Source organism: Bombus bifarius, unplaced genomic scaffold (genome assembly GCF_011952205.1).
Source record: "Bombus bifarius isolate JDL3187 unplaced genomic scaffold, Bbif_JDL3187 scf7180000008307, whole genome shotgun sequence".
Taxonomy (NCBI): Eukaryota; Metazoa; Arthropoda; class Insecta; order Hymenoptera; family Apidae; genus Bombus; species Bombus bifarius.
This window is the reverse complement of record NW_022884583.1, coordinates 357919-384661: the sequence shown is the minus strand read 5'-3', so window position 1 is coordinate 384661 and position 26743 is coordinate 357919. Positions and strand designations below refer to the sequence as shown.

The window sequence follows — 26743 nt, the reverse complement described above, 5'->3', positions numbered from 1 at the left end:
TGTGAGATGATGTTGCAAGGTGAAGCACTGTGTCAAATGGCGATCGTTGTCCGCAGTCACCTCCTTCATATTTTAATTTCCTCTTCGAATCTCGTGGTCCGCTAGTTGGCGAGGCGTACATATACACGTGCACACACGTAAAAGTGGCGCGCGGCATAAATCAAACGCTGTGCCCTCGCATTCCCACCATGGCGGTGGATCGATCGGCATTCGTTCCGCGATACGATTCTCAGAGGTCCACGATGAGAGACGTTTTAATCGTGCCGCCTAAACATTCATGGCTCGTCACCGGGCTCGCAGCCAGCCGTTCTCCGTTCCGCCATTTTGGTGCACTATTTCGTTTTTTCGCGAACCGGTGTCGTTTCAGCCAGTACTCGGAATCGTTCCGGACGGCGTCGTTCCCCTTTTTCCAAACCTAAGCACCCGGGTCTATATCATTTAAAAATACTGAAAGAAGTCGTCCACCTAAAGATAATAACGTCAAAAATAGAAACTAAGAAATCGCATACCTTCTATCTGGATCCTATGTGTGAATTCTTTTGTACCATCGTACAAGAGTAAATAATTTAGAAAAGCTGTTCGAGTACCTCTGTGATTTATCCAACACTTGTCATAATTACGTCGCTTGTCAGTACAGTAATTGATAGAGGCTGACATTTGGAATTAAGAGAATCTGTTTGATAGGAAATGTCAAGAGTATTAATTGCATAGAAATTACAGGTGGAAATGGTAGGAACGATCAAATTCAGAAGATTAGAATGTGGTGACTCAGACACTATAAAGCAAGGCTGATACTATTTAAGGATACCTGTGATAACTCAGTTGTCTCGAGCGCAAGAGGTAAAAATATTTAAAGATTACAGTCGTCGGAAAGGGAGTACGTTACTCTTCGGAAGAGATCTCCAATTTTCATAAACTTCTCAATGAAAAATTGAACCAATCGTTCCTATAAAAATACCTCTCCTAATCCGATTTCTTTTGAAGCGAAACGAAAGATTAGATATCATTAAGAAAGGAAGAAGAATCGGAATGAGAGGCGCACAGGTGGCGGCGAGGGATGCAGCTGGCCCATTCATTGGTGTCTCGCGGACGTACGCGCCGGTTGATCGAACGAGTCAGCGAAGACAATGCGATTAATTTTAAACAGCGCCACTCGTTCCGTCCTGCTAAGAGAGAGGAACAAGAAAGAACAGGAGAAGAGAGGCAAAAGAAAGAAACGATCCGGCGGATACCCACGAGGCTTCGCGCACCGTGGTCACGTGTGCATAATTAGGGACAAACCGATAACGGCCCGCAACGCTTGTCAAGCGGTTAAGCGTTACCCGGGGCCACAGCCAGGTGGACTAATGATCTCCTTGGGCAAGCTCGACCATCTCCTTCCCTCCTCCCCTCCTTCACCCCCTTCTCCACCGCTTCCACTTCTTTTCACGTCTTCTTCATCCATTCACCGCGCGAGACGCATTATCACTGCACTCATTGTTACCCGCTCCCTGGCTACAACTTCATCCGCCTGTGACGCCACGATGCTACCATTCGCGAGAGGCTGATTACCGCGATGATCGTCGGGAACGTGTTTCGTTTCTGGTCACGAAATCGTTTCTGAATATTCACGCGGGACGTTCAGGCCTGCTTTTGTCGGGGAAATTGTATCAAAGTGGAGGAAGATGTTGGATGATTGAAGTTGAAGCGACGTTAAATTAATGGAGAAGTAAGAGAGTTTTGTCGAGCTAATGATTCACGCTTGGTTATTTTTTATTACGCTTGGCGTCCAATCGATTAGGACATCATCGTGGAAAGTTTATTTCGATGAAATTGTAAAATCGTTAATTGCGTTAAGGTCTATTGTGTTGTACAATTTGTATTAAAGTGGGTAACCGTTTTACGATTAGCTTTACAACAACAATAATAACTTTCGCAATCTTCTCGAATTAACAATCCGTAATTACCGATTAGAGTACTTTCGTGAACGATTCGCCGTATAAAAATTCGAAGAATACCGGCGACTGTCGATGATCGTAAAGATCTTTCATGGCATGCTCGCCTCTTTTTTTCTCTTTTCGTGGAGACCGACGATCGACTGGTTTGATTGCGTTTACGCCAATAAACGCCAGAGCCAATAAGAAGAGCGACCGGACGCGGCTCCATCGACGGCGATTGATATTTCGCGCTAACGCGAGGGGAATTGGAAAACGCTACAAATTATTTTTACTCGTTTATTTAGGTACGCGAAGAGAATTAACCGGGCGCACGCGATCTCGCTGCGTCACAATCGGCCGTTCGCCGAGCGATGGGCGCAACATCGGAATTGCGTGCGTCTCGGTTCGCTCGTTGTCTATTTCTTCATTGTTTGCTCCTTGCATCGTGCCGTTTCATGCTCGCGAATTCTCTATCCTCTACCCTATCCATCTCTTTTTCTTCCGACTAGTCTTCCATGATGTTCCGTTTAGAACGTTGTTCGAAACATGAAAACGATACAAGAACGGGAGTTGCCAATTTTCCATCGAACCGGATTCTAATGAAACGGATTCACGCGATCGAATTTCCATTATCATATGCAAACACGCGAGAGAATGTATCTAACTCCACGCACTCTTGTCTGATTGATATGTTTATGAAGTGGTTATCCTGGTTAGATTGAGCAACGACCATATCCACTCTTGGCCGATGATTTAGGGGCCATATATTACGGACCCTTGGCACCACCGGAGTACGACTCGTGCCTCGGTACCTCTATTGAGACGTTCTTTTGCCTTTAGACAAGCGGCTGGCAACCGCTATAAAAATCGAAACGAATTCTGACCAAAAGCTTTAACGCGAGAAATCGGTATAAAAGTTTTATTGGAACAATGGCCGGAATAGAAAGGGACCAACTGTATATTCAAAACGGACTGAATATTATGCCCAATTGCTCGTTACGAAGCATTTTTGTCGATTCGATGCACAAAGGATCATTAACGCGCTTCTCGTTAACCCCTTGCCGTACTTTAGCGAGTCAGACTCGCGACGAAGATTTTGGCCCAAACATGAATATCGCGAGTCCGACTCGCGACCAGATACTTGGGCCAAACGTAAACATAACAAGCCGAGCTCGCGGAGTTTTTTTGCCCGTTGCGATCGTGACTGAATGTTAGTTCCTGTTTACGGGCATCAGTCTGGTCTGTTTAGCGCGCGTCGATGTCTACCGCTTGGGCCCGAGTTTCGTCGAGCTAAATGGCACGGGATAGGGTTAAACCAGAGAGTGGTAGAGGGAATTAACGCAAGATTAACGCCCGTTAATGCCGCGATGGAACGTTTCGTAGCTTTACAACACTCAATATAATCAGTTTTCACGATGCTTGGTCGACTAACGGATCGAACGTAAGGATTACGGAGTTCATGGCTACAGTCACATTATTACATTCTTTATTACATTCTTGTGCCAACAATCCAAACTGGATTCAACGTTTCATCGAACCATGATACTACGTATGTATATGCAACTATTTTCAACTAAGAAAAATCGGGAAGCAATGTTCTCCAGTGAAAGCTGGGCTGGTTGAACTGTGGCAAAGGGTGCTCGACAAATATCGTGAAACACACACCGCTGTATAAAGGGCAATTTCGAGCACAAAATAACCTACGATATTCTCAGTTTCCTGACGCATCGTGGACGATGAGAGGTCGTGGCGATCACGAAGGTTATGACACTCGTAGGAGGACAGACGAGGTCGAGAACAGAGGTTGTTCTCTCCCGTGGGTTGATGGATGGTCCTGTGGAGATATGACGCCGCGATTGACCGGCCGTAAAGCACCACGAGAAGCACCCATACGGATCCATGGATTCGTTCTGACCGATGCTGCCCCGTCCGCCGCTAATCCGTCCTCTTCCGCGAGCCGCTACGATCCGCTTCGCTTTATCGTCCGTTTCACCGAATGCGAGCTCATCTCTCGGCCATTCCCTCGCCCGATCGTGTTTCTTACGAGCTCCCGTCTTCACCGTTCGCCAACGGGGCATTCTCAACCAGCTGCTCTATGTATCTACATTCAGAGCCAATTTCTGATCCGAGGAATTTGATGGAATTGCTCTGATACAAGATTATTCACAGCTTGATTTCACTTTTATCGTTAATGCCGCCTGATACGTATAGAACTCGAAGATCCGAGGAAATTGAATCGTCGAATGAACGACTAAGATTCTCTGCTTGTCGATAGAAATTTGTTCGGATGATTGGTAGGATAGCATGTAGAGATATGTACCGATTGGGTAAATCCTGTTTGCATTTTTCTGACTGAAAGTCATTAAAAACAATTGATCCTCTATAGGAGAAGCGTGACAAATGTCGTTTTCGAAATAATAAATCTAACTCCTTTTAAGACGAAAGTTTTTAATCACGGGATATACATCGATATAATCGACGGAATATAAGTTCGTATTTTGTATATTGCACTCTTAAAAAAACTAAAAGATAGTTGTTTCGATAAGCATTATTAAATCAGCGATGGGTTTCGTGATTTTAAAACGACAACAACTAATTTGCTTAAGTGCCTAAATCGATTGTTTCGTATATAAAAAACGATTTAAAAAGTGTACATTCTTCGCAATTGTAGCGGCACATGGGTCAACGAAACATTCGAATCGGGAGAGACACGTATTGTTGTGCCTTGGGGTGCCAACGTTGTTTTGGTTTGCTAGGTTCAAAGGTAAACGAACTCTGGACAAAATATTATCGCCGTTATACATAATCGTCAACCGGAGTTAATTAATTTCAACTTTTTGTAATACCATTGATCGATACAAATAGACGAATATGTTCTCTAGGACAATCATTATAGCGAGTCATACAGTCGAACAGCGAGCGTAGAGTTGAACAGTAGCATTGAGCGAGCGACGATTACGACCGACGTACACCTTCTCTGTATTTGTATTTAAAGTGATAGTAATATTCTCTGACTATTACAATTTTATCACTTGTCTCTCTGATAAACCAACGCGTATAATAATAGCCATCTCACAATCGTCTAAATTAGGAATTATTTTAGCGGACAACGCCAGATACAAAAAGTAGCATAATTTTCGTTGCTAGATAATCTAAAACACGTTCGAGCATCTTAGTCACTTAATATTAAACTGTCAAAGGGTTAAATGTTTCATCTGTTTCACATGTATTACCGCCATCAATTATCGAAAGCAGACATGATAGATTAAGAATCTGTCAAGGTAACTTCGAGCCAGTTCGACGAGACAAATTTAGAAAGCGACAGTCGGAAAATTCGATTTACCTAGACGGGGGCTGACAGTGATCTTGACGGATCCGAAGTTTTGCGGGGTCGTAGGCGTGCTCACGTGCGTGTACCGGGACGAATTGCTGCACGTGGGTGGGCAGAGTCGCCCCTAGATCGACGACGTCCCCGCGATCCAAGCGTAGTGGCGCACACGATCGCGTGTTTTATTTATCGGTAGATCGTGATACTACATCTCGGTACGGGAAGCATTACTTTCGAAGGAAATACGCCGACACGATCGGCGAAAGTAAATCAGCCGATGTCCCGTGGCTCGGTCAGCCCTCTGCGAAAGTACCACGACGGATTATTAATGCTTTTCCGGATGATCGTTTTACTTTTGTTCTATCGTCTTTTCGTCGACTTCTCAATCCATACAATCATTTTACTCCCATCATCTTTTAGATATCGTTCGATATCTTTCGTGGGCGCGACATATGTCACGACACTGTACACTCCTATGAGAAAGTAAAAATTTAAGTACAAAGCACGTTAGATGGAACACACGTAAGTTCATTCTGGTAAAATCAATCTGTTCTTTACAAATACTGGTAGAGTTGGTTTGCTTAAATTCACGTTCGATAAAATTTCGTCTCTTGCTTGTTACGAAAAGGTTAATCTCTTAATCGGATTATTCTTTACGTGGATGCTTCTATAATTATGAAATAAGGAACGAAGTGAAATTAATTTCAGGTAGATCAATTTTGGCTTTTACATGAACCGTCAAAAATCTTTACAGAAAGAAATCATTGTGTCCAAGGGAGATTGATGATCAGAGTGAAAAGTCAACTCGTCTTCCTCGGTAAACAGGTTAACTCTTTCCTAATGCTTCGACGATCTAAAAACTGTTTCGCCTTTTCTTCTGTGTTTCGCGTATATGGTAGCATTGCGCAAGAATCGTTGAAGATGACTGATTTAATATTGCACGGAGATCTGCGATCCGTGAGAGCCTCCGCGTAATAGAAATGGACGATAGCGAATAAGAAAGTTGAAGACTGAATATTTCCTGGTTCTAGCGTCGTACGAGTCGCGATGTGGATAATTATCCGTGGATAATTAACACTTCTACCGGTGGTACGTTTGACGTAGCCGACGCGAGCGTGCAGCCACGATACACAAATCGTTGCGCAACATCGTTACGTTGATCGTTTGGTTGGTAGTCACATGCTAATTAGAGGTGGAAGTCGCGTGATATGCGGCGTATCGATCATAAATTAATTAAATTAATGACTCGTCAGGTGTGCCACATGCTAAATAGCATCGGTGAAAGTTTATTTCAATGCTTACTTTATCAGTCATGAAAATTTTTATTAAAATACCTCCGTACGTCGATACGAAATTTAAAATGCCGCCCCTCCCCCTACACACGAATCGATCAATATCATTAGTGGAAATATTTGCGAATAAATTTTACAAATAAAAAATTATTCGAAAATTGGAAAATTATTACAATTATAATATACATGTAACGTTGTAATTTGTTGCAAAAGCAACTTCATTCAAATATGCATAAATAATAGAGATGGCTTTGAAATAAAGTTACTTAACTTAAAATATTATGTTAATATCATAAAATATATGTTAATATCACTAAAATTTCAAAATTAGCGTGAAAATGAAATATACGAATACACGTTCGAGCTGTAACGTACGTCATATTCTCGGCTGGCGACGATCGATATCGTCCCTCTTATGCAAATTCGTTTACCTGAAATGGTCGGGCGACATTGTCGTTACGAATCTCATAACAGAACTATTCGTTCCTCGAGACGAAACGGACGGAAGTTTGCGAGGTGTCCCGATTTCTCGGGCGTGTGATAAAATAACTAAAACAAACATCGGGCAGAGGCAGTACCGGAAAGAGGAGGAGGACGCATGACGAGGCCGGAAAGGACGTCACGTGCGGGACCTTTGGCAGTTACTTTCTCCCTTCGTCGAATTCATTTTTCCTCTCTCGGCCACGCATCCCACCCGCGCACCGCGCCGGTGCACGAACCTCGGCCCTCGGCGCGAGCAAACAACCTCGGAATTCGTTGCCTGATGAACAGCACTCGTTTGTTTAGTCCCTTCTCTTTTTTCTTCGTTTCTTCGATCGTCAACCGCCCCGTATGCGAGTTCCATAGATTTCTCTGCCTCGAGATTTCCTCGGAATCGCCTGATAGAATTTTTTTTTCCTTTGTCTTGGAAGCGATAATGATAGAATGTGATAGATGAGTCAAAGGAAGATCGTTTTATTCGTTTCTTGTTACAAAACTTATTTCTAATGTAACACGGTTTTCGGGGCGGTGATGTTTCGTCTTTTACAGTATGTTAATAGTCAGATCGCGAATTTGTACGCGTTTATGGGAAATCTAAAAGCGCGAAAGTGCACGGTGAAGCGAATCCTCGCTTTTTTTAGTTATATTCATAGAAGTATGGATCTGCGTAAATATCCGCAGTTAACAACATATCGGAGAAAGGTAAATAGGTGATCTTCTTATTCATATTAATATAAAAATACCGTCGCTGGGACGGTATTAGGGGACTAGTCGAGGTTCCCCAGTCCGCATAAAAATTTCCACAGGAACGGAGAGAAGGATCGGGAGAAGAAGCTGCCAAGAGCAAAAGGTCGCGTTATTTTCCATCTGAGCTGTTGTCCGCGGGCTCGTCGAATAATCTGCTGAGAGAAAGTCGGCCCGAACGAACTGAAATTTTCCCTTTAAAATGCGGAATGGCCGAATGGAGTTGGCTGGTCGATATAACGGTGTTCAGGGGCGGAATTAGGGGTGGCGGCTGCCTTGCCCCCTCGAGGACCTTCTTCCATTCAGTCTCGTAAATAGCCGCCGTTTCTAAAAGACCTCCTCCTCTCTCCTTCTCTCTTTGTCGTATTTTTTTTCTTTCATCCACTTTCCACGTACGTGATCACCAGCATTTCGTGCACCTTGCGAAAATTTCCTCGGTCCATCGAACCAATTGAAATATCATAAACTCGATCATCGAAAATTTGAGTTCTCCATTGTGTCAGGCTAATCATTGGCTACTTGACTGTTCCTGACAGTTCTTGGGTTCTCTAGCTTTCTTGCATAACGACGACGAACTATCCCCTATTCCGCGTCATTGAGAAGAAAAGTTTACAAGGAAATTAGAGCATTGTCGAGGAATATTGCAATGGAAGCAGAACTAGATTCGATTGTACGTACATCGTGGTTGATTTTGAACGCCGATGTGACAGAGCAAAAAGAGCTGGCACGGAAGAACAGTGTATTGCAGTCGTCTGATAACTCCTGCAGTGGGAGCAACACGTTCGAAACGCTGCCAATAGCCGATAGGATGGTAAGCCGAAAGAGACATTTCGACGATGGCACCTCATTCATCCTTCGTTATTTGATTCAGTCCGATATGATACACGACGATGAAAAAGTCAAAATTTCGATTAGAAATTCTTCGAATCGAATACGTAATACATTGCGCCACAAATAAATAACGCAAAACCACGATACTACAAGAAATGCCGAAGTCCCGTTCCGGTTCCTTGGGGCCAACTTTAAGAAGCAGAAATTGCCCATTTTCCGTCGCCGGTCGAAATCTTCTGGGGTAATATTTACCTTCGAATCATCGGAAGGAGAGGGCGTGCGGGAAAAGCACGACGAAGGAATAAGAAGAATGCGAGCGCGGGGCGGAACAGCGCTTGGTGGAGGGGACGTGGAAAGCGGAGGCAACCCCTTTATTAGATTATCGGACGAGTGTCGCAGCATGGGCACTCTTTGAGTTCTCGCCGAGAGGACCCTCCGGGCTTATTGTCTCGTTTCCACAGCCTCGCCCTCGGTGCCGCGCCGCGACCACGTCCAAATCTATTTATTTACGCACTTTTAAGGCGCCACCCGACGACTGGCGCTCAAAGACACTGCAAATTGGCTTGGAATTGATTTCCAGGGAGTCGAGGTCGCCTTCCTTTGCGTTTCATTCGCCCCGTTTGCAAATGCCAACTTCCATTCGTTGTTAGGGTAAATGCTTGTGAATATTTTCAGGTTTGCATAGCGCAAATTTTAGAGGCGAGTCGCGAATTTTTTTTTTTTTTCTAGAGATTGATTCGAGTCGATTAGTTACAGTATTAGTTAAGTATCGATGAAATATCAAATATATTTTATTAATAATTGTCCGAGAATAGGAAATTGGAATGAAGTGGGAAGAACATTTTTTTGAAATTAAATTTATTTAATTTGGATGATTGGATTAGAAACGGAAGATTTGCTTGCAGATGGTTTATTTTCGAATCTTGTCGATGTACATCTCGTCGAACCGTAAGAGTTATGGTGACGATGCTGGTAATGATGGGACAGCTGCACGGTACGCGGTATTGTTCGTTTCGAATTCACCCTAGCTGAATTTTGAAAAGTCACATTCACGTTGGACGCGGGCACGTGCTGCGCCGAATCTCCAGTTTACAGAGAACGTTCTCTCATTATCAATTCCGCGTTCGATCGTTTTTCATCTCCGTTGTCCATGTTCTTCCGACGTGTTCTCTTTCAAATTATGCGATTTATTAATGTTCACGACTGCATCAAGTATTACTTAAATTATTCCTAATTCAACCGTTTATTTTTTACTTAATTCGAAGTGAATGTTCGAGTTTGAACGTTTGAACTGGAAAAATTGAATTTGAAAAGTTGAATACTTATATTATATATTTACGTGACATATTATTGCCATGCGTGATCGAATTGCAAAACATTGTCCTTCTTTCATCGTATCAACGATAAACACCGCACTCTGTATATTTCCGCTATAAAACTAAGGGTAAAACGATCCTCGCAAGATACATTACGATCGTCCATTTCGAATTCACCTTCGGTCTTAATCCCTTTGTGCCACGAACGCAACAGTTTCATAAAATCGAAAAGAGACGATCCTCCGATCCTCCTGCTCGGAGAAGAGGCAAAGTCTGGCGGATCGTTGATCCTGGCTTAGGACCACGGCGTTTCACGTAATCGTGAGGGAGGAAAACGTGAATTAGGGGTGGTTTATTTTTCTTCCTTCTACGTGTAGACACGCACAGGGAAAAGTAGTCGGGGGATGACGAGTGAATGACAGGACAATGGGCCCGGTCTGATGCACGCGAACGCTTTATGACGATTCAATATGAGCATGGATGAAGCGGACCGCACGGTTGCACTCTCAATTCAGCTAAATCTCGAATTTCTCTTCTGTTTCTTCCTCTCTCTGCTTTCTTCGGAAGAGTTTCGATAAAAGGGCGATTCATTTACATTCGGAAATGATCGTTTACGATATCTGATTGAGAGCGCCGACTCGTACGTAGCCAGATCGGTTGTACGGAAACTCGATCGGAGATGGCACTTCCGTGGACTCTGGTACTACTCGGTAGACCATAGTTAGTGGATTCGGTTAATTATTAGAAGGAAAGTTTTATATCTTTGGTGGGAATCTAAATACTTGTAAATAATTCAACAGCTTTCTGAAACGATTGGTATCTCAAGTAATATATAATAGAGATACGAAGAGCGCAAGCAAAATTTCATTTTAAAATTTAAAAATTTAAAAATTTTTAAATTTCATTCGATTGCAAAAATAATTCTGCACTTGGTTCTTTATAGAATAAGATTTCATTTGTTTATAGAATAAGATAGATTAGTCACTTATTTTCAGCGAAGCTATTTTTATGAATCTGATCAAGAGATCAACAAAAATAGGCTTGCCATGTGTGCTTTCATATTTTATACGTACTTACGTTCTCTCTTTCTTCGATGTATCCTCTTCTTTCCAATAACGATTTCCGTCGAAAAATAACTCTATGTTAGTCTTTATGCACAGCACCCTTTCCTCTTCAAGAGCAGAAATAGAACTAACAACGAACGATAGAAGAAGGCTGATGCACGAATAGAAATACGTAAGGAAGCGCATCGTCGAGGCCATCATCCGATGAAAAGGGCAAAAAAAAAATCAGTTTCCAAGATCGGGACAACTCGATGCCATTCATCTACCTTCCCATGACCCAGAAATCGGGAATTTCTAAGAAGCGGTGGATTTGCGTTCAAAAAACAGGCGGTTTCACCCCGTTGCGACCCTCCTTAGCATTCAACCCCCTCCCCCGGAAAGCTTTTTTCTACCCTGAATCGCTTCTTCTACCTTACTTTTCGTTTTTTTCTCTTTTTTCGTCCTCGTTCTTTTTTTCACTCAAAAGACTACCCTAAGTTTCCGAAAAATTCGGTGAATATGCAGGATATGCATCATCCACGTCCCCCTTTGATTTCATCCCTCCGCTGGGTTCCCGCGAGATGATCTTCCGAAATCAGGAAAAAATTTACCTGCCTACCCCGTCATTTCGCCACGACTAGCTCCTCCCTTCTCTTTCTGTTTCACGCGATTTAAAGCGAGTCGTTAAGGGGGAAAAACCAGCATCGGATTTCACCCCGAACCAACGTTTTTTCACACAGTTTTTACGCGTTTTCGTCGAACCCGGGGGGCACGATAGCGACGCACGGGGATCGTTCACGATTTAAAAGCGGACACTAGCTTCTGCTTTCTAACGAACGTTCTCATGCTTCGGGGACACGGTTACATATAAAGCTTCGATGTGTTGGAATAATAAATCACAATAAAAAAAGATCTTCCGAAAAAGGTTGATTTGATTTGACACGTATAAGTTTCCAGGTTAGGGCCAAGATTGTTCCAGCGATTCGTAAAAAAATCGTAAAAAGATCGTTCTATTCCTCAAATTACAATATTTCTAAGTATAAGTTGTTAAGATCTACAAGTTTCTTATCCCAATAAATATAATTTATTTAAAATTTACTTCGTTAAACTCATAATGCGTACGAAGTGTCGTTTCTCCGACAGTGTCGTGTTTGAAACTTTGCTTTAAAAAACGACATTTGATATGCGCCGACGTAATACAAACAAGAATTACACAACCAACATCGAATATAAATTGCTACGGAGCAAGGAAAAGTACCGTAAATAAAGCGGGGATCTCCAAAAGACTGTTGGCAAGTTGAAATAAGAAATATCCGATTTTTGGTCAGGTGGGAACCGCCGACCTCCCCAGAGATGCTTCTTCTCGTGTTCCCATTGTTCCGGCGTGGCGATCGGCGAACAAAACTTTCGACCGGTGAAACCACCCTTCGATTAGTCGGTGTATACCCACGCGTGAAGAATAGAAGGCAAAAAAGGAAGCGACGCGATATTCATCTGGCATCAAGAATCGCGACAAAGAGACGAACTATTCGGGTGGGGGGGCGAGGCTCGGTTGGAAAATCGATCGATATCAACCGATCGCGGTTTTCAGCGATGCCTCGGTATACGATGGAATTAGTAATACGATTGAAATTCGAGGATTCGTCGATCAGCGCGGTCAGATAAGGCTATTAAACGATCGTATACCGATTAAGGGATTACGAAACCCATCAACGAGTTAGAATTGAACGTTGGAATTATAGATACGTCAAGGAAATTCAGTTAACGAACAAAACTCAACGGCGAAACTAATTGACGTTTGCTTAATTGGTCTGTAATTCCACTCTTTATTCCCTATCTCGAATTAAAATGAAATTAATACTTTCGAATCGTTCCTATCTATTATGTATTTGAACGTTTACAGTTGAAACTTTTAAATTAGAAAACATTTAAATAAAAGAACTCGAATGCAGAAATACAAATTTCAAAGCTTTCATATATGAGTCATACAAGTTCATATAAGGAACAGAACTACGCGCGTATATATAATTCTAACAAAATCAGAGATATAAATTCTTTATTCTTTCAAGTCATATTCTCTTCTGAAACTGTGCTGCAGTCGCTGGAAGATTCGATTCCTACTTACCTCTAGTATAATAACCGTCGTTTCGAAAGCAGAGCAAACAGCAATCGGGCCAGGTTATGAAGGCAGCGCGCGTTTTCCACGTCTACGGCTCGTTCGTCGAGGTTATCGATACGCGAGAAGTTTACCCGCGCTTCGCTGTTTGATTTATTCGACATTACTCACCTCAGATAATCTTATTGACTGTTAAAACATGTAAAACGGAGGTGCGCCCTCGACGCACCGTTATCGTTTTCAAACGCACACGTACAACCAGTTTATCGTATCGTCCATTGTAAGAGCCGATACATAGATTACAAATTACGCCGAACACCTCTTCAGAATTCAACTTCAGGTGCTCGATGGTATTTCGGGAACGGCGTTAAACGAACCGTTTTCTGGGTCGAGTAGGAACCGCTTTATCAAAGATACCGACGAAGGAATGCCTGATAAGACGTTAGATCGTTCCGACAAGTTAGGTGTTTCACGTTGGAACGAGTTAAGTTGTAACCTCGACGTTGTTTCAATCTTTATGAGTTAGGAGCCTTTACGACGAACGTAGATAAGTTTCACGTTGATTATGAAGCAAGGCTAGATGCAAGGGGAAATCTGGCAAGCGTTTATTTATTTTTCGTGACATAACGCGTCGTCACGCCAATTACCTTCGTGCAGGACGACAAAAAGATCGCGTGTCGAAAATTTCTGCTGCTCGATGGTAATTAACGGTGTGAAGCAAATCCTAGCGAGCTCGGTTTCATTGTTGAAGTTTGCTCTATTCGTCGGTCCTCTACTCATCATTATTTTAATGCGATACATTCATTCGTATCTAACGAAGCACGCAAGCAACACCTGTATTCACTCGAATTTAAAATATCGCAATTTGTACAATCGTTACCTCAACAGACCTCGAACGAAATCATCTTCACGCTGATCCGAAGAACAAAAATCTATCGAAACAAAATAGAAACGAAACGACCAGAAGCGATGAGAATTTTCAGGACGATTCAGATTTCCATAAAAACTATACAGAATATAAGCAGAAGTACAAATAGAAGCATAAAGAAAGTAAATCGGAGAGAAAGACTCGATGCAAATTTCCAGCTTAATTCGATTTTCTATAGAACCGGACAAAGTGTAAGTAGCGGTCGATCGATTCGAGAAGAACGAAACGAAAGACGCGTTGCCAGTCGAAGAGAAGGCCGAAACGATGCGAGGCATACTCACGATCGGAGGAACGATTCCGTGGAGCGGCGTCCGCTTGTCGTTCCAGAGGCAGCTTCTTCTTTCTCTCCGTCGCTCCGTGAGAAAAGTCCTCCCTCGATCGTCCGGCATTACCTCCCCCTCTTCCGTCGTTGCAGAAGCGCAACAGAACGATCAAGAGGAGTCGCGTCGGCAGAGAAGCAGCCCGCAATGGCAATACGGGCGACCGGTCCGCGGACCTACTAGTTTTTGTCCCTGTCCTACGGGGTTTCTCGCACACACGCGAACACCAGCGTCTCTACTCACGTTCGTGCGCCCGAGCGCAAATCCCTGGGTGCACCTACGCTCTGGATAGACTCGTTTGTCCGTTCGAACGAGTAACTGGACTAATCGCGACTGTACGTTGAATTTTCCTCTGCTCGTAGACACGCCCTAAACAATCTATCAATCGTGTGAATTTTATGTTAGAGATCTGGTGAAAATTCACATTTATCGTACGCTTAGGAATCGAACCTCTTCAAAGTGGAAAATAACTTCAGGCCCATCTCGCATCTAACGATTATAATTTTTATTTCGCGTGGATTCCAGCGTTTCTATCTCTACGAATCAAAATCTGCTTAAACAGATAGTAATTTCGTATGGATTCATGATTATATGATAAATGATCACTGGTCGAAGTTTCTTCGTATAGATCGTAATTTCTCTGTATCAGCGACGAATGTAATTTTTCCTACCCAAACTTTCCTCTTACTTTAATTCTCTCTACAGTTTCATGCAAAATCACGCCTCTGAATACTCACTTATCGAAATTTCTCCCACGACAGTGATTTTTTTCCGGATAGATTTCTTCGTGTTTCGACTGTTCGAATATTGCCTGCTCAAACCTTGCTCCGTGTCACTCACGGATCAAAGTTTGTACGAGCAGTAGCACGAACGCGAGATACATTACGCATGCACCAGGAGCCGGTGCACGCACTCGTCCACGCATCCACGCAGAACTGCATCAGCCGATTGCATTCGCGGACAGCGCGGTTGCATTGGCGGCGATGCCAGCCAATCGGGTTATCGGGCGACGAATTCACCCCTCCAGGCCCAGCTGAACCAAGCTTCGAGGCGGGCAGTTTGCTTTAAGGATCTGTTCGTTTCTTTCTGCTTTTTTCTTCTCTTTTATTCCTTGTACCCGCGTCTTATTTCTCCCCTTCTTCTACCGCTTCTTCTTCCTCTTCTTTCTCCAGTTCTTGCCCCTTTTCATTCGTATGTGCTCCATCTGGCCTGCTGGTTATATCGAGTAGCTGCGACTTCTGAACACCGGATCACGTTGAACTCCACACGTCGATTCGTATCGATCGTTTGAGGTTTGAATTATGTGCGTTAAATATCTATGGTTGGATATGGTTTGACAAACCTGTCTTCGAACAAAGGAATAAAGTTTAACCCGGACAGGGTCTTTGAACTTTTACGTTCTAATCTCACCGTTTCAACAAGCTGAAGGATTACTAACGTTGTAAAATAGATTTGAGCGTAACGTTGGAACAAGTTATATTAATAGGAGTTCTTTCATATACTCCTTGAACTTAAGAAATTGTTTAATAACTGTGTCAAAGAGGATTAATCAAGTATTAAACTACTACCACAAATACTATCAACGAATCGCTCTACTCGATGACACGCTGACCGGCAGAAATCGAAGTGGAGAAGCGACGTATTATTCAACGTATTCCCGGAACATTATTCTTGTCTCATTGTTTTCGTGATTTATTCCAATGATTGTAAATCTTCCGTATCCCTTTCATCGTGTCGTTCAACGATATGGGAATCGCCATTGTCCATGACGTTCTCGTTCAACTACACGACTATAACAAGGTTATTAACTCCTTTGCAATTTGAATGTGAATACCATTTCGAGTTTCCCTAGTTCTCGTGTTCGTTGGTTTCCAACGAGGAAGACAGAGCCGTATGAAAAGCGAAACGCTATGCGAAAATAGCAACGAATAATAACGTTTTAATTAACCCATGGCGTGAAGGTACCCGATGAAATAAGATGCGATAGCAACGTTTACGTGCAGAAAGTAAAAGGCTAGAAAAGCATCGGGTGGCTGAATAGGAAATGATTTTCTGCCACGTTTCAGTCCCTTTCTCGTTTCTTATTCACGGATCCGTGGACGAGCCAAGCAGCGGCGTAATGCTTGTCTAACCTGGTCCCTCGTTCGTTGATGGTTTAATTCATCCTTTAAGGAGCGTCGCTGTTATGCACAGCTGCATCGCGCGGGGGACCGGTGATTAATCTAAATAAAGACATATAATCATTGCGAGCAGCGCCCGTCAAAGTTTGCGTATAATTGCACGCCCGACCATTCCCGTGACGAGCCACGCGAGATATTACGTATTATTTTTTCACCGATATCTTGGCGATCGAAGGGTGATCAGTGTGCCGTGGAAAATTGCTCTTACGATTCCAGGGAATTTTAATTTCTGTAAATTCTATTAATAATCGCAATCTTTCGCGCGATTTTAATTCCTGCATTCTGTTTAAAGTTGTTGTAGTACGCGATTGGTTTATCGATTTGGATATATCGTTCGAGACTTTTTTTTATAATATACGTAGATATGTAGATACGTGAAATACGTGGAGATAGCAATGCAGAAACTCGCACGAATTTCTACTGTGATTAGATTGCCAATACGTATGTAAATTCGTACGTTCGCGAGTTTCACTCTAATGAATAATTTACTCTGAATATTGTACACATTTTTGCATATCGCGTAACGGTGAATTTTCTTTCGGAAGTTCGATGATTGCAACAATCAATGCTAGTAATATTTACGCTTATCAATATAAAATTAGCATTTAATAATCAACATCCTATGTAGGCTTTCGTCTATGCTAAATATCTATGACGCATCCACAAACACTTAACCTGAATCAAACGATTTGGTCCAGAACCAAAGGAATTCATATCCGACAGCACCCACGCGATCATCGACACCGTGAGAACGATCGAACACGTAGCTGGACGAGGTTGATGAATAGGTCTGCTCGCGAGACGAATAAGAGCGCGGGATAAACGTCGACGGAAAAATAACGAAGTGCGAGGTGTGCGCGCGACCACCGCGGTAGATTAATTATGTAGTAAGTGAAAAAGAGAAACTGGGAGGTACGAGATGATCGCCGGCGATTGGCCGAGGAAGCCAGCAGAAATTTAATAAGCCGTTCGCCGCCCGCCTTATCGTCAGTTCCCACGTGCATCCGCGCCGTGGAACTCGCATAAATGCATCGCGAATTCGATCATCGTCGCCGCAGTCTGCTCGCGTTCGCGGAACGATGCCGATATAAAACGCGCGTATGAGTTCCTGAGTTTCGCGGTGAATGTAAATCGACCGGCCCGCCACGCGGGAATTATCATAATTGAACGGTAGTATATCGTCTCTCTTCCTTTTACTTGCAACACTATTTCCTACGCCATCGTGTGGGAGCATCCTCTGGCTCGTGAATGCCAATTAATTAGCGGATCGCTAAACGGCCGCGATTTTCTAGAAACTCGATTATGCGTCCTCTTGCCGTGAAACGAGGTAAGCACGGAGACGATGGAATGCGCGATGGTAGAACGATTTTTTTGCGGTTTTGCGGTTGCATGATGTTGATATTCTTGATAGAGTAGCGATACGTAGCGAGGAGAATTTTGTCGAGGAGCGTGTGTTTCTTGGTTATCCACGCTAGTCGTAGCATCTGCGAATATTATCGTGAATAGAAATCGAAAGTTTCTGAGGCCAATGCACAACATTTGGTGTACGTGGACATAGAAAGAGCAGTTTTGGTATACTTTCAGTATGTCAATTCAAAACTGCATTGTAATGGGGCTTTTTCCTATTATAACCGTAGTTTGGATGTCTATATATTTGTAGAAAATTTAAAATTGCAAAAATACACAAAAGTAAACGAGATATATAAAGTATAGTACTCGTTACGATACTTAGATTATCTTACCTTTTTTTTCGCCAAACCAAACAGAAGTCAATTTCGGAAATTCACGAATCTGTCCATAAGGGAGGATCGAATAAAAAATAGAAAATCGCGTAGCGGCAGACAGAGCGGCAGGGCCACCCCATTGCGACCCTTTTCGACTGAAAGTCGTGCATCGTTAGCGTAGCCTCGTAACAGGGGGAAGGAGCTGGAAAAAAAAAGTTTAAAATGTTTGAGGAAGGGGTGTCTTCCCTTCTATCCCCTCCCTGGATCGCGAGGTGCCGGCAGTGATTGTATTCCTGCAGAATCCTTCGAAACGCGTGCTAGGTCCGTGCCACGCACCTTTTCGTACGCGTTCGCCTATTTGTGCGACGCCTCACGTACACCAAATCTATATAGTTGTGTGCGTTGGTACGTAGGAAGAAGCGTTTAGACCCGGAATAGACGCAGATGCTTCGACAGGGAACGAACAGACGGACCCAGCCGGCTTTTTGGGACGAGGAAGGGCGGATGGTTCATACGTCGTGGACGTGTGTCTGCCATTGTGATTTTAAAATCGGCTCCCTTTTCTCTCTCTCTCTCTCTCTCTCTCTCTCCCTCTCCCCTCTTCCTCTTTCTCGTCACCATCCCTTCCCTCGTTTTACACCCCTTTGATGTTGCGACGCTGGTATTACCAGCCTGGATTTTGGTCTCGAGTGTATCCTGGTTCGGTGGAGTATCTTTGATCTTAATGGAAAATGTTTGCTCCTGTTTGAACCCTGTCCTTCACAGTTTCCTTCATCACGATCGTTTACTCTCTTCCAGTGTGATCACAAGAAATTAATCTTGAAATTCCTATTTCCTGCGTGATATTAAATTAGTATATCTTCTTCACTGATTATCTTCTTCTCTGTCTATAAACACAAAAGGGGCGTATGCTAGTTCTCTGAAATCGTACTTCTCCACTTTGGTATTGGTAACATTCGAACCTCGATAGGGATGCTCGACACGGTACGTCGACCACCAGCCGCAGGCATAAACATTCAGCTGTACTCACAAGAGAATCGAACGTATCCCCTGCATCGTCCGCTGGAGAGCTAGACACAGCGGGTAACGTTGTCGTCCTAACCTCAACACTCGATTCTGCAATGTATCTACGGTTAGCAGAGAGTTTGAAATCGTTACTTTTACCACGTTGAGTGTTCTAGTTGATATACCGAAGGGGAGAAATCGAGAAGGGGTTGCGCGAGGTACCTCCCCTTTCGTTTTAAAGCGGAGGCAAAATGGCGTCGAGGAGCCGCAGGTTTCATGCAGATTGGCTAGGTGTCGATCGAAAGGAGTTATGTCGAAGGGTGGTATCTCGACAGTCCGTCCGCGGAGGGCGGTTTCGCGCTTGCGCTCACAACCCTTGCTTCTCTGTTTGATCCCCTCTGGCCTACCCCCACCGATCGGCCCGTCTCTTTATTATTCACGTTTTTTATTGGTCGACGCTCAGGTAGCCTGTATTTACATAATGGCGATCCTCGTACGAACACACCGATTACGCTGTTGAATTATTGAAATATTCGAATAATTCCTATTCGTTTCGCGCGATTCCATTCCATTCCACGAATAGGAAGGAATTCGAGCGGCTCGTTAGACAATATCAGCCTTGCAAATTCTTCTACGCCGAGGAGACTCGATCGTTCGACGAGTTGCACCATGGAATCGCGGAGGAGACCGCGGCGAACGTAGAAGGCAGGTTATGGACAAAGAAGGAAAGTGCGTTTCGAGGCTCAAAACGTTTTCGTGGACGCACGGAAAAGTGTACATAAGGGGTGGACGAGCGTTAAGGTAGCTAGAAGTGGCGAGAGGGGGTTGGCTTTATCGATCGCCGGTCTGACAAGGGCAACCAGCAAGAAATAGGGAAACCGTTCTCTGGCGATGAATGCCGATCCTTTGTCTTTCTCCTGCGGCCGAAATGAGCTCCCTTTTTCGCATTCTTCGGCGGAGAAGGGGACACGGCATCTTTGCGCGATATGGAGATGACGTGGAAGAATTAATTCGAGCTAATACGATTTCCGTATCATAGTTTTATTTGGAATAGTCGACAGGCATGTATTACGAAGAGAATTTCGTTCGATATGGAGATTGACGCCGTATGTCGGAACGATCGTAGCTTCGATCGTAATCGAAATATTATCGGTCGCTATTTTGAAATATAAGTATCGTCGCGATGTCGATAGTAAAATATCGAGCATATTTTCGCTCGCTCGTGCGTCCTTTTTTATTCTTTACGTTTTCTAATAAACCTGTAAAAGCGGCGCGCGCGTATTAGTATCATTATCTGACGTAAGTTGTAACGCTTGATAATCGGATACTTTTTCTAGATAAAGCCACGTTCTAAGTTCCAGAGTAAACAGCATAAATTTTCCACTATAATGCGTTATCCTAATGAATCTCTCGAAGTAATTTAATTACCTCGATGCAATTAGCTTACATCGTTATCGATAAAAAGGGAAAAGCTAAATCCCCTCGTCGCCTCGGTTACCATCGCTATTACGATCTTCCTCGTTCTATCCAATCCGTTCCTCCTCCAGTGCACCGTCTCATCGACGATCCATCTTCTTCCTACTGCTTCGTTCGGTAATTTCGTTTGAATAAAGAAACAATTAACGCGATAAACGCGTGTACGATATCTCGAGATATTTTGACTGCCTTGCGAAATCCGATACTCTAGAGATAATGATAACAGTTCAACGCAACGTTGCTTCTTCAGCCTTGTTTCTTATTTTCTAGTTAAAATTTTCATACCACGTACGGCGAACGGCGCGACGATTTCGATCGCGATTGCGCGTCTCGAACGTGCGTACGTGACGCGATCGACCGACGCGTTTATCTTTGATCGTTCGGAATGCTGCGTGTCTCCATTATTGAAATTACGAAAGAACGAACAATCGACGATTCGAGATATCGTTTGCGTTTTGGGGACGACAACAGCCTTGTTGGTTCTTAGCCGAGACCCTACGAAGAAAAAGCATCGACCGATTAAAGGTCGTTCACACGTGCATCGAGAAAGGATTCCAAGACGCGTGCGTCGCGAAGTTTCCACGTAGATGCTCGTTCGTTATCTTCCCTGATGCTTCTACAGCACCTTAGTGACCCCTTTATCGGGGTTTTAGTCCGGCACGTGGCCGATGCTGCTTATCGACGGAGACGACGACAGGTGGAGAAATTTGATTATCGCGCGATATACGAAGCAATCTTTTCACACGTCCAATTTGCCTGTAATCATGACATGGACGATGAACAAGAAACACAGCTGTATTTACAGAGTCACGTCGCTGGTCGGCTAGACCACCAATCATACACGTGATTTTTATTGTTTTGTATTACAATTTGGTATTAAGAAAAGTTGGAACTTTGTACTCTATCTAAGAAATTGCAAACACCGACGGAATTAATCGATGAATATCTCGATTTAATTAATTCCATAGAATCGTATTTACTATATCTCCATCGAGTTAAGATAATATGCAAAAGTTTCAGTCTTTTATCTACAGTACCGTGTCATAAATAGTACATTGTATTTCGGTACACTTCGACAGCCAGATAATTGTCACTAGACTCGAACGCAGATCGATCGACCGATTATCGATCATCGCTCGAAAATTGTTTACCGTCGAATTTGACCAATTACAAGACAAATCGTTTAGTTTGATTAAAGTATCTGCCCGACCCAAAATAAGCCTAGTTTATTCCCATACGAAGCATGCACAAAGGAATCCAGTCATCGTGATCCACGCGGCGCGGTGCGATTTTAATTCAGGTTCCACGCGAGCGCGAATCGACCGCAACGTGGAGCAATTTATTTATTGGAGAAAGTGCCCGAGGGCCGAGTCCTCCGTCGCAGCTCCTGTCCTAAGCAGGATTCAATTTGGTCACTGCCCACGATTCCACCTTCAAAGAGGAATCACCGTCGTCTATATAGGCGGGCCACCCTCTTCGTCGACGTGCACAGGCTCGGCCAGCGGCCTCCGCTATTAATCTTATATCGAACGCTTTATCCGCGTCCGCTGCCACCCCCTCTGGCCCCTTCCGGACTTCCCTTTTCTCCTGCATCCCCGTTGGCCGACCTCTTCAACCCTTGGACGAGCAGGAATTTTCAATTCTTTCGAGTACCGCGGCAAACCAGATTGCCCGAGGGCCTCGCCCCGCGACGTTTCGTTCGATCGACGAAATTTCACGTCCACCTGCACGATTCCGAGATGCGTTCAGTGAAATTGCGCGCTACGTGACGCCGCTAATGTCGCACAGGACCCTGCGAACCGGAAGTCCGGATCCCCGCTACGCGAGGAATTCAACGAAGAACGAATGGAATCGAAATTGGTTTAACAGAAAGGGTACAGATGATTTTTAAAGGAATTTCAGTCTCGTCTGTAGGTTTTACGTATGGCATCGATGATTGTATTGGGGCATTCCGGAGATAATTTGGGGGGAGGGGGCGGTCGTACTGGATTGCTCTGCACGCAAGGATTGTTCCCCGTGGATTGGATTAGTCTTTGTAATATGGAATAGTAGAAAAAAATAGTGAGTTATTTAGTATAATCTCGACACGTCGTAATAAAATGGTATCGTTGGACCGAACACCGAATTACCCATGATAGTATCGGTTTTTAACGAATTTATGAAAAATTTGCATATATAATTACGAAAGTATACAAATTACTCAAAGCAGATGCACATTTTCGCTTAGATTACATTTCTTTATCTTCGGCCGTAAAAATATGATTTTGTATAAATGATTTTGTAAAACCACGCATTTATTTTCCAATCTTACGTATACATTTTCTTACATCTTCAAAAGTTAGTGAACATACGAGAATATCAGCGCATAGTTCCTTCAATTTTGGAATCAAAATGTGTTGCTACCAGCTTCATAAATTTTCTAATTACATTCTTCTTTTCTTATCACCCTTTTACCCATTGTCCACGCAAGATGGCGAGGACAGGAAGAACGTGGATCCAGTTGGCGATTAATCGTACACGGAAATGGAAGGAGGTGGAAACGAGTAGCGGTCGCTTCTGGCAGGACATTGGCCAGGACGAATAAGTAATGTAGAGGTCCATTATGCTGAAACGGTGAAGGGTCTTCGAGCAGGGTCAGCCAATCCCCCGGAGGGCCGTTAAAGTGAAATACTTCTGAATGCAAGGTGGCTGACCGTCTCTCACCCCTCCTCGTCTATTCCTCCTCTTCTTCGATCTCTCGTTTCTTCCTGTTCCTGTTGGACCCTCGACATTCGTACGAGTCCATAGGTAAATCGTTGTTATCTGGACAGTGATAAACCCGTGAATGGAGTTCGCGCCTGCTGGACGAATGAACGAGGGGAATTTAGAGGGTGAAACCACCCTGCAGGCTACGGGATATCACCGATCGCCAAATAGATGGCTCTGTTTATGCGCACTGCTCATGGCTCGCTGAGATTTTCAGAGACTATTTTGAGGATATATAAAGTAGAGTTTAGTGTTTCGGATAGTTCTTTATTGTGATAAATGAACATGACGTTCGTTAATTGATGCGAATAAAATTTTTCATACGAGAAACGCTTTCACTCTGCCGAGTAATAGCTCGTGTTTGATCTTCGTTTATACGTTCACTTTCCGCGCAAATAATAAAATTCGACGATAATTGAGGCTTTTTAAAATTAATATAACGTGTTTTAGTCGATAATAAATGTAATACTAATTCTATATACTTCTAAAAGCTGCTTGCGCGTTTACGTACAGTAATTAACAATAGGCAAGATTTTCTAGAAAATGAAGAAAGACGCTGAAGTCGATCCATGAGATACCGAGGCGCGATTCTCGCGAATAGAAACGTAATTGAATTTTCCAGGGCGCGCACGCGAAAGTTTGTTTCGCCGCCCTCGAGGGGTGGTTCCGTTCGTCTCCGTATGCTGGAGGGGAGCATGCAAACACCACGAGATTAAAGGAACCGTCGTTGCATGCCATAGTTCGAATCGTAGCCTCGAGACATGCCACTAGCCAACAAACCCTCCTATAAATAATACACACTCGATACACTAATATCTAAACGTGTAAATATGTATACGTATACGTGTGAAAGTTTCACATCCATCGGAATTACAATCGAAATTAATCGTTCTTAAAGTACCGACGATATATTAATGAAAATCTATGCTAATGTTTCACGAGCGATCAGACTTTTTCGATTCACGGAGGAACGTGATAATTATCGGAGCCGATCAATTATTGTGCAACTCACGACGCGCCCCGTAATTAAAATAATATATTATTTAGAAAGGAATGCCTACGCGTAATATTCGATACTTTCATCCGTTCGCCGAGGAGTTCCAGAGAAAAAAGGAGCGTCCAATTACCGATATTATTACTAATACCATTAATTATAAAATGAATATAGCTCGAGGTTACACCGATCGATCCTAAATAATTATCTTCGTATTGCTTGTTGCCTGTTCACTATTTTCCTGGCACCATTCTACGTGCAAACGTATTCACCATGCTAATTCACGTAAATCGATACACGATGAAAATCCACGAGAAATCGTTACGGATCGTCGAACAGTGGAAAAGTTCGATTCATCCCAATCCTTTCTCGCGTGGAAGTTGGCATAAGAATTGAGGAAGAATGGAGCGTCCACTGGTCGGCGCGAGGTCAGCGGCCATTCTCTGATGATATTGATTAGCCGACGCCCTTAGTTAGCGCCAGCTACACTTTCTTTCCTCTCCTCCGTGTCTCCCACAGTACTTTCCGCGAATGCTCGCCGTCCCGACCACCCTCCGTCGTTCGAATCGCCACGATGGACCTCGGTTTCTACTCTCTTCTCTTCCTTTCTTCTCTATCTCTTTTTCTCATTTACCAATACACGGGAAGTTCGCTTTCTCGCCCTCGTTAGCGAGTAGGGGCGCGAGATACCGATGCGATGGAGAGAGACGGATCGAGGCTAAATCATTCATCAAGCAAATAAGGGGCTGACTCACGTCTCACGCATGCGGGATTATATTTGCGTGCAGCTTTCGTCACGTATGTTATAGCTAGGAAATCCTAACTATCTCGATAATATTTGGATTCTTAGATTCTTTTCAGGGGATAGAAAATGAATTCTCGATTTTATCCTACGTTTCGGAGTACAAATATCTGTAGCTGAATATCTTTGTTTTATGTATTTTGATTTATTTATCATTTGAATAGACATTGTTCCATGAATATAGTTGAATATGACAGAGTATAACCTACGAGTGAGAGTGCATTCATAAACGAAAAGAACTTCGCCGATGTCAAAAAGTAATGCAATCGACTCGTGAAAGTTTCGTGCAAACAAACATGAAGTGTTAATGAAAAAGCGTGTAACGGATGCATAGTAGAAAATTTGGAATTTCAGAGAATTCGATATATCTCGTAGCGAGAACTGTCCATGTTGAAAGCGTTATATGTCCGGGGTGTAATTAGACACTGCAGACTGGAACAACATCCAGAGCCCGGGATTGTTCCCAGAAATTAAGGGAAACGAGGGAAAGCCGGGAAAACTGGCAGGAATAGGGGATTCGGAGGGTTGCTAATTACGTGGACTCTTGAAGGGGGAGAAGCCATTTTCTGCGCAGACACAAAGGCCCCAGCGTTATATTAATACAGCGAGAGGGGAAATTTCTTTTGCAATTTGATCCCGATGCTCGATAGTATTACTTGTCTGTAAGAATAATTTCCGAGCGGTTGTTGCCTTGAATTAACAAACACGTAAATCGTTATTCATTATATGTACCAGTGTGTATATTAATATAGCCAGACGTAACGATCGCATTTAGCAATATCGAAGGGACAAACAATTTCGTTAGGGACTGAATAAAGTTTGAGATATTTAAGACAGCAAATTAATGCTAATTTTTGTGTGTCTTTCGCAGGTAAAGTTTGGATAGGCGATAACGAGGTCGCGTGGCGGACCGAACAGTCTTTCAAGAGGACCTCACCCTTAAATCCTTGTACCACCACGACTACTACGACAACGACAGGTGGCGGAGCACCGGCACACCCCCACCTGTCACCACCTATTGCCGCCCCCGTAACCACTCCCGATCACAGAAGTCCCAGCAGTCTGCACGTGAAACTCGGTATTTCTCCTGGTAAGTGAAAATTCTAAGTTTCTGCAAAAATTTGTCGGCTCCCCACGCCTCGGTACTAATGTGGGTTAACTATATTTCTTTTATCAATAGTTTTATCTTCTCGTAAAAATATCATAGAACCACCCGGGAATTTCATTCTTTAAAGAGTTGTACGTTGAAATTTCCACGGAAATTTTAAGATTTAAAGAGTAAAACAAGACAGCGAATGATATATTAAAGTAATTATTATTATTATTTAAAACAAGGATGTCTCTGACGAAAGAAAAACATTTACGCGTCTACGTAAATATCGTGACTATATCCAGATACAAATTTTACTATGAATAGATATCAACAGAAGGCAGTTAAGTGCTAGGTAAAACGATCGGACAAATCCACATAACTTATGCTTGCAAATACGCGATAAGATCGAT

The 26743-nt window shown here is 43.3% G+C and overlaps 1 protein-coding gene across 2 annotated transcripts in view; it reads left to right on the top strand.

Moving 5' to 3' along the window:
- Nucleotides 1-26743, top strand: part of LOC117212494 (POU domain, class 2, transcription factor 2-like) — a 122617-nt gene that overhangs the window by 39226 nt on the left and 56648 nt on the right. For both annotated transcript variants that reach the window (XM_033457386.1, XM_033457385.1), the window contains exon 3: nt 26112-26330. In XM_033457386.1, coding sequence (XP_033313277.1) covers nt 26112-26330 — 219 coding nt within the window. The remainder of the gene's footprint in view (nt 1-26111; nt 26331-26743) is intronic.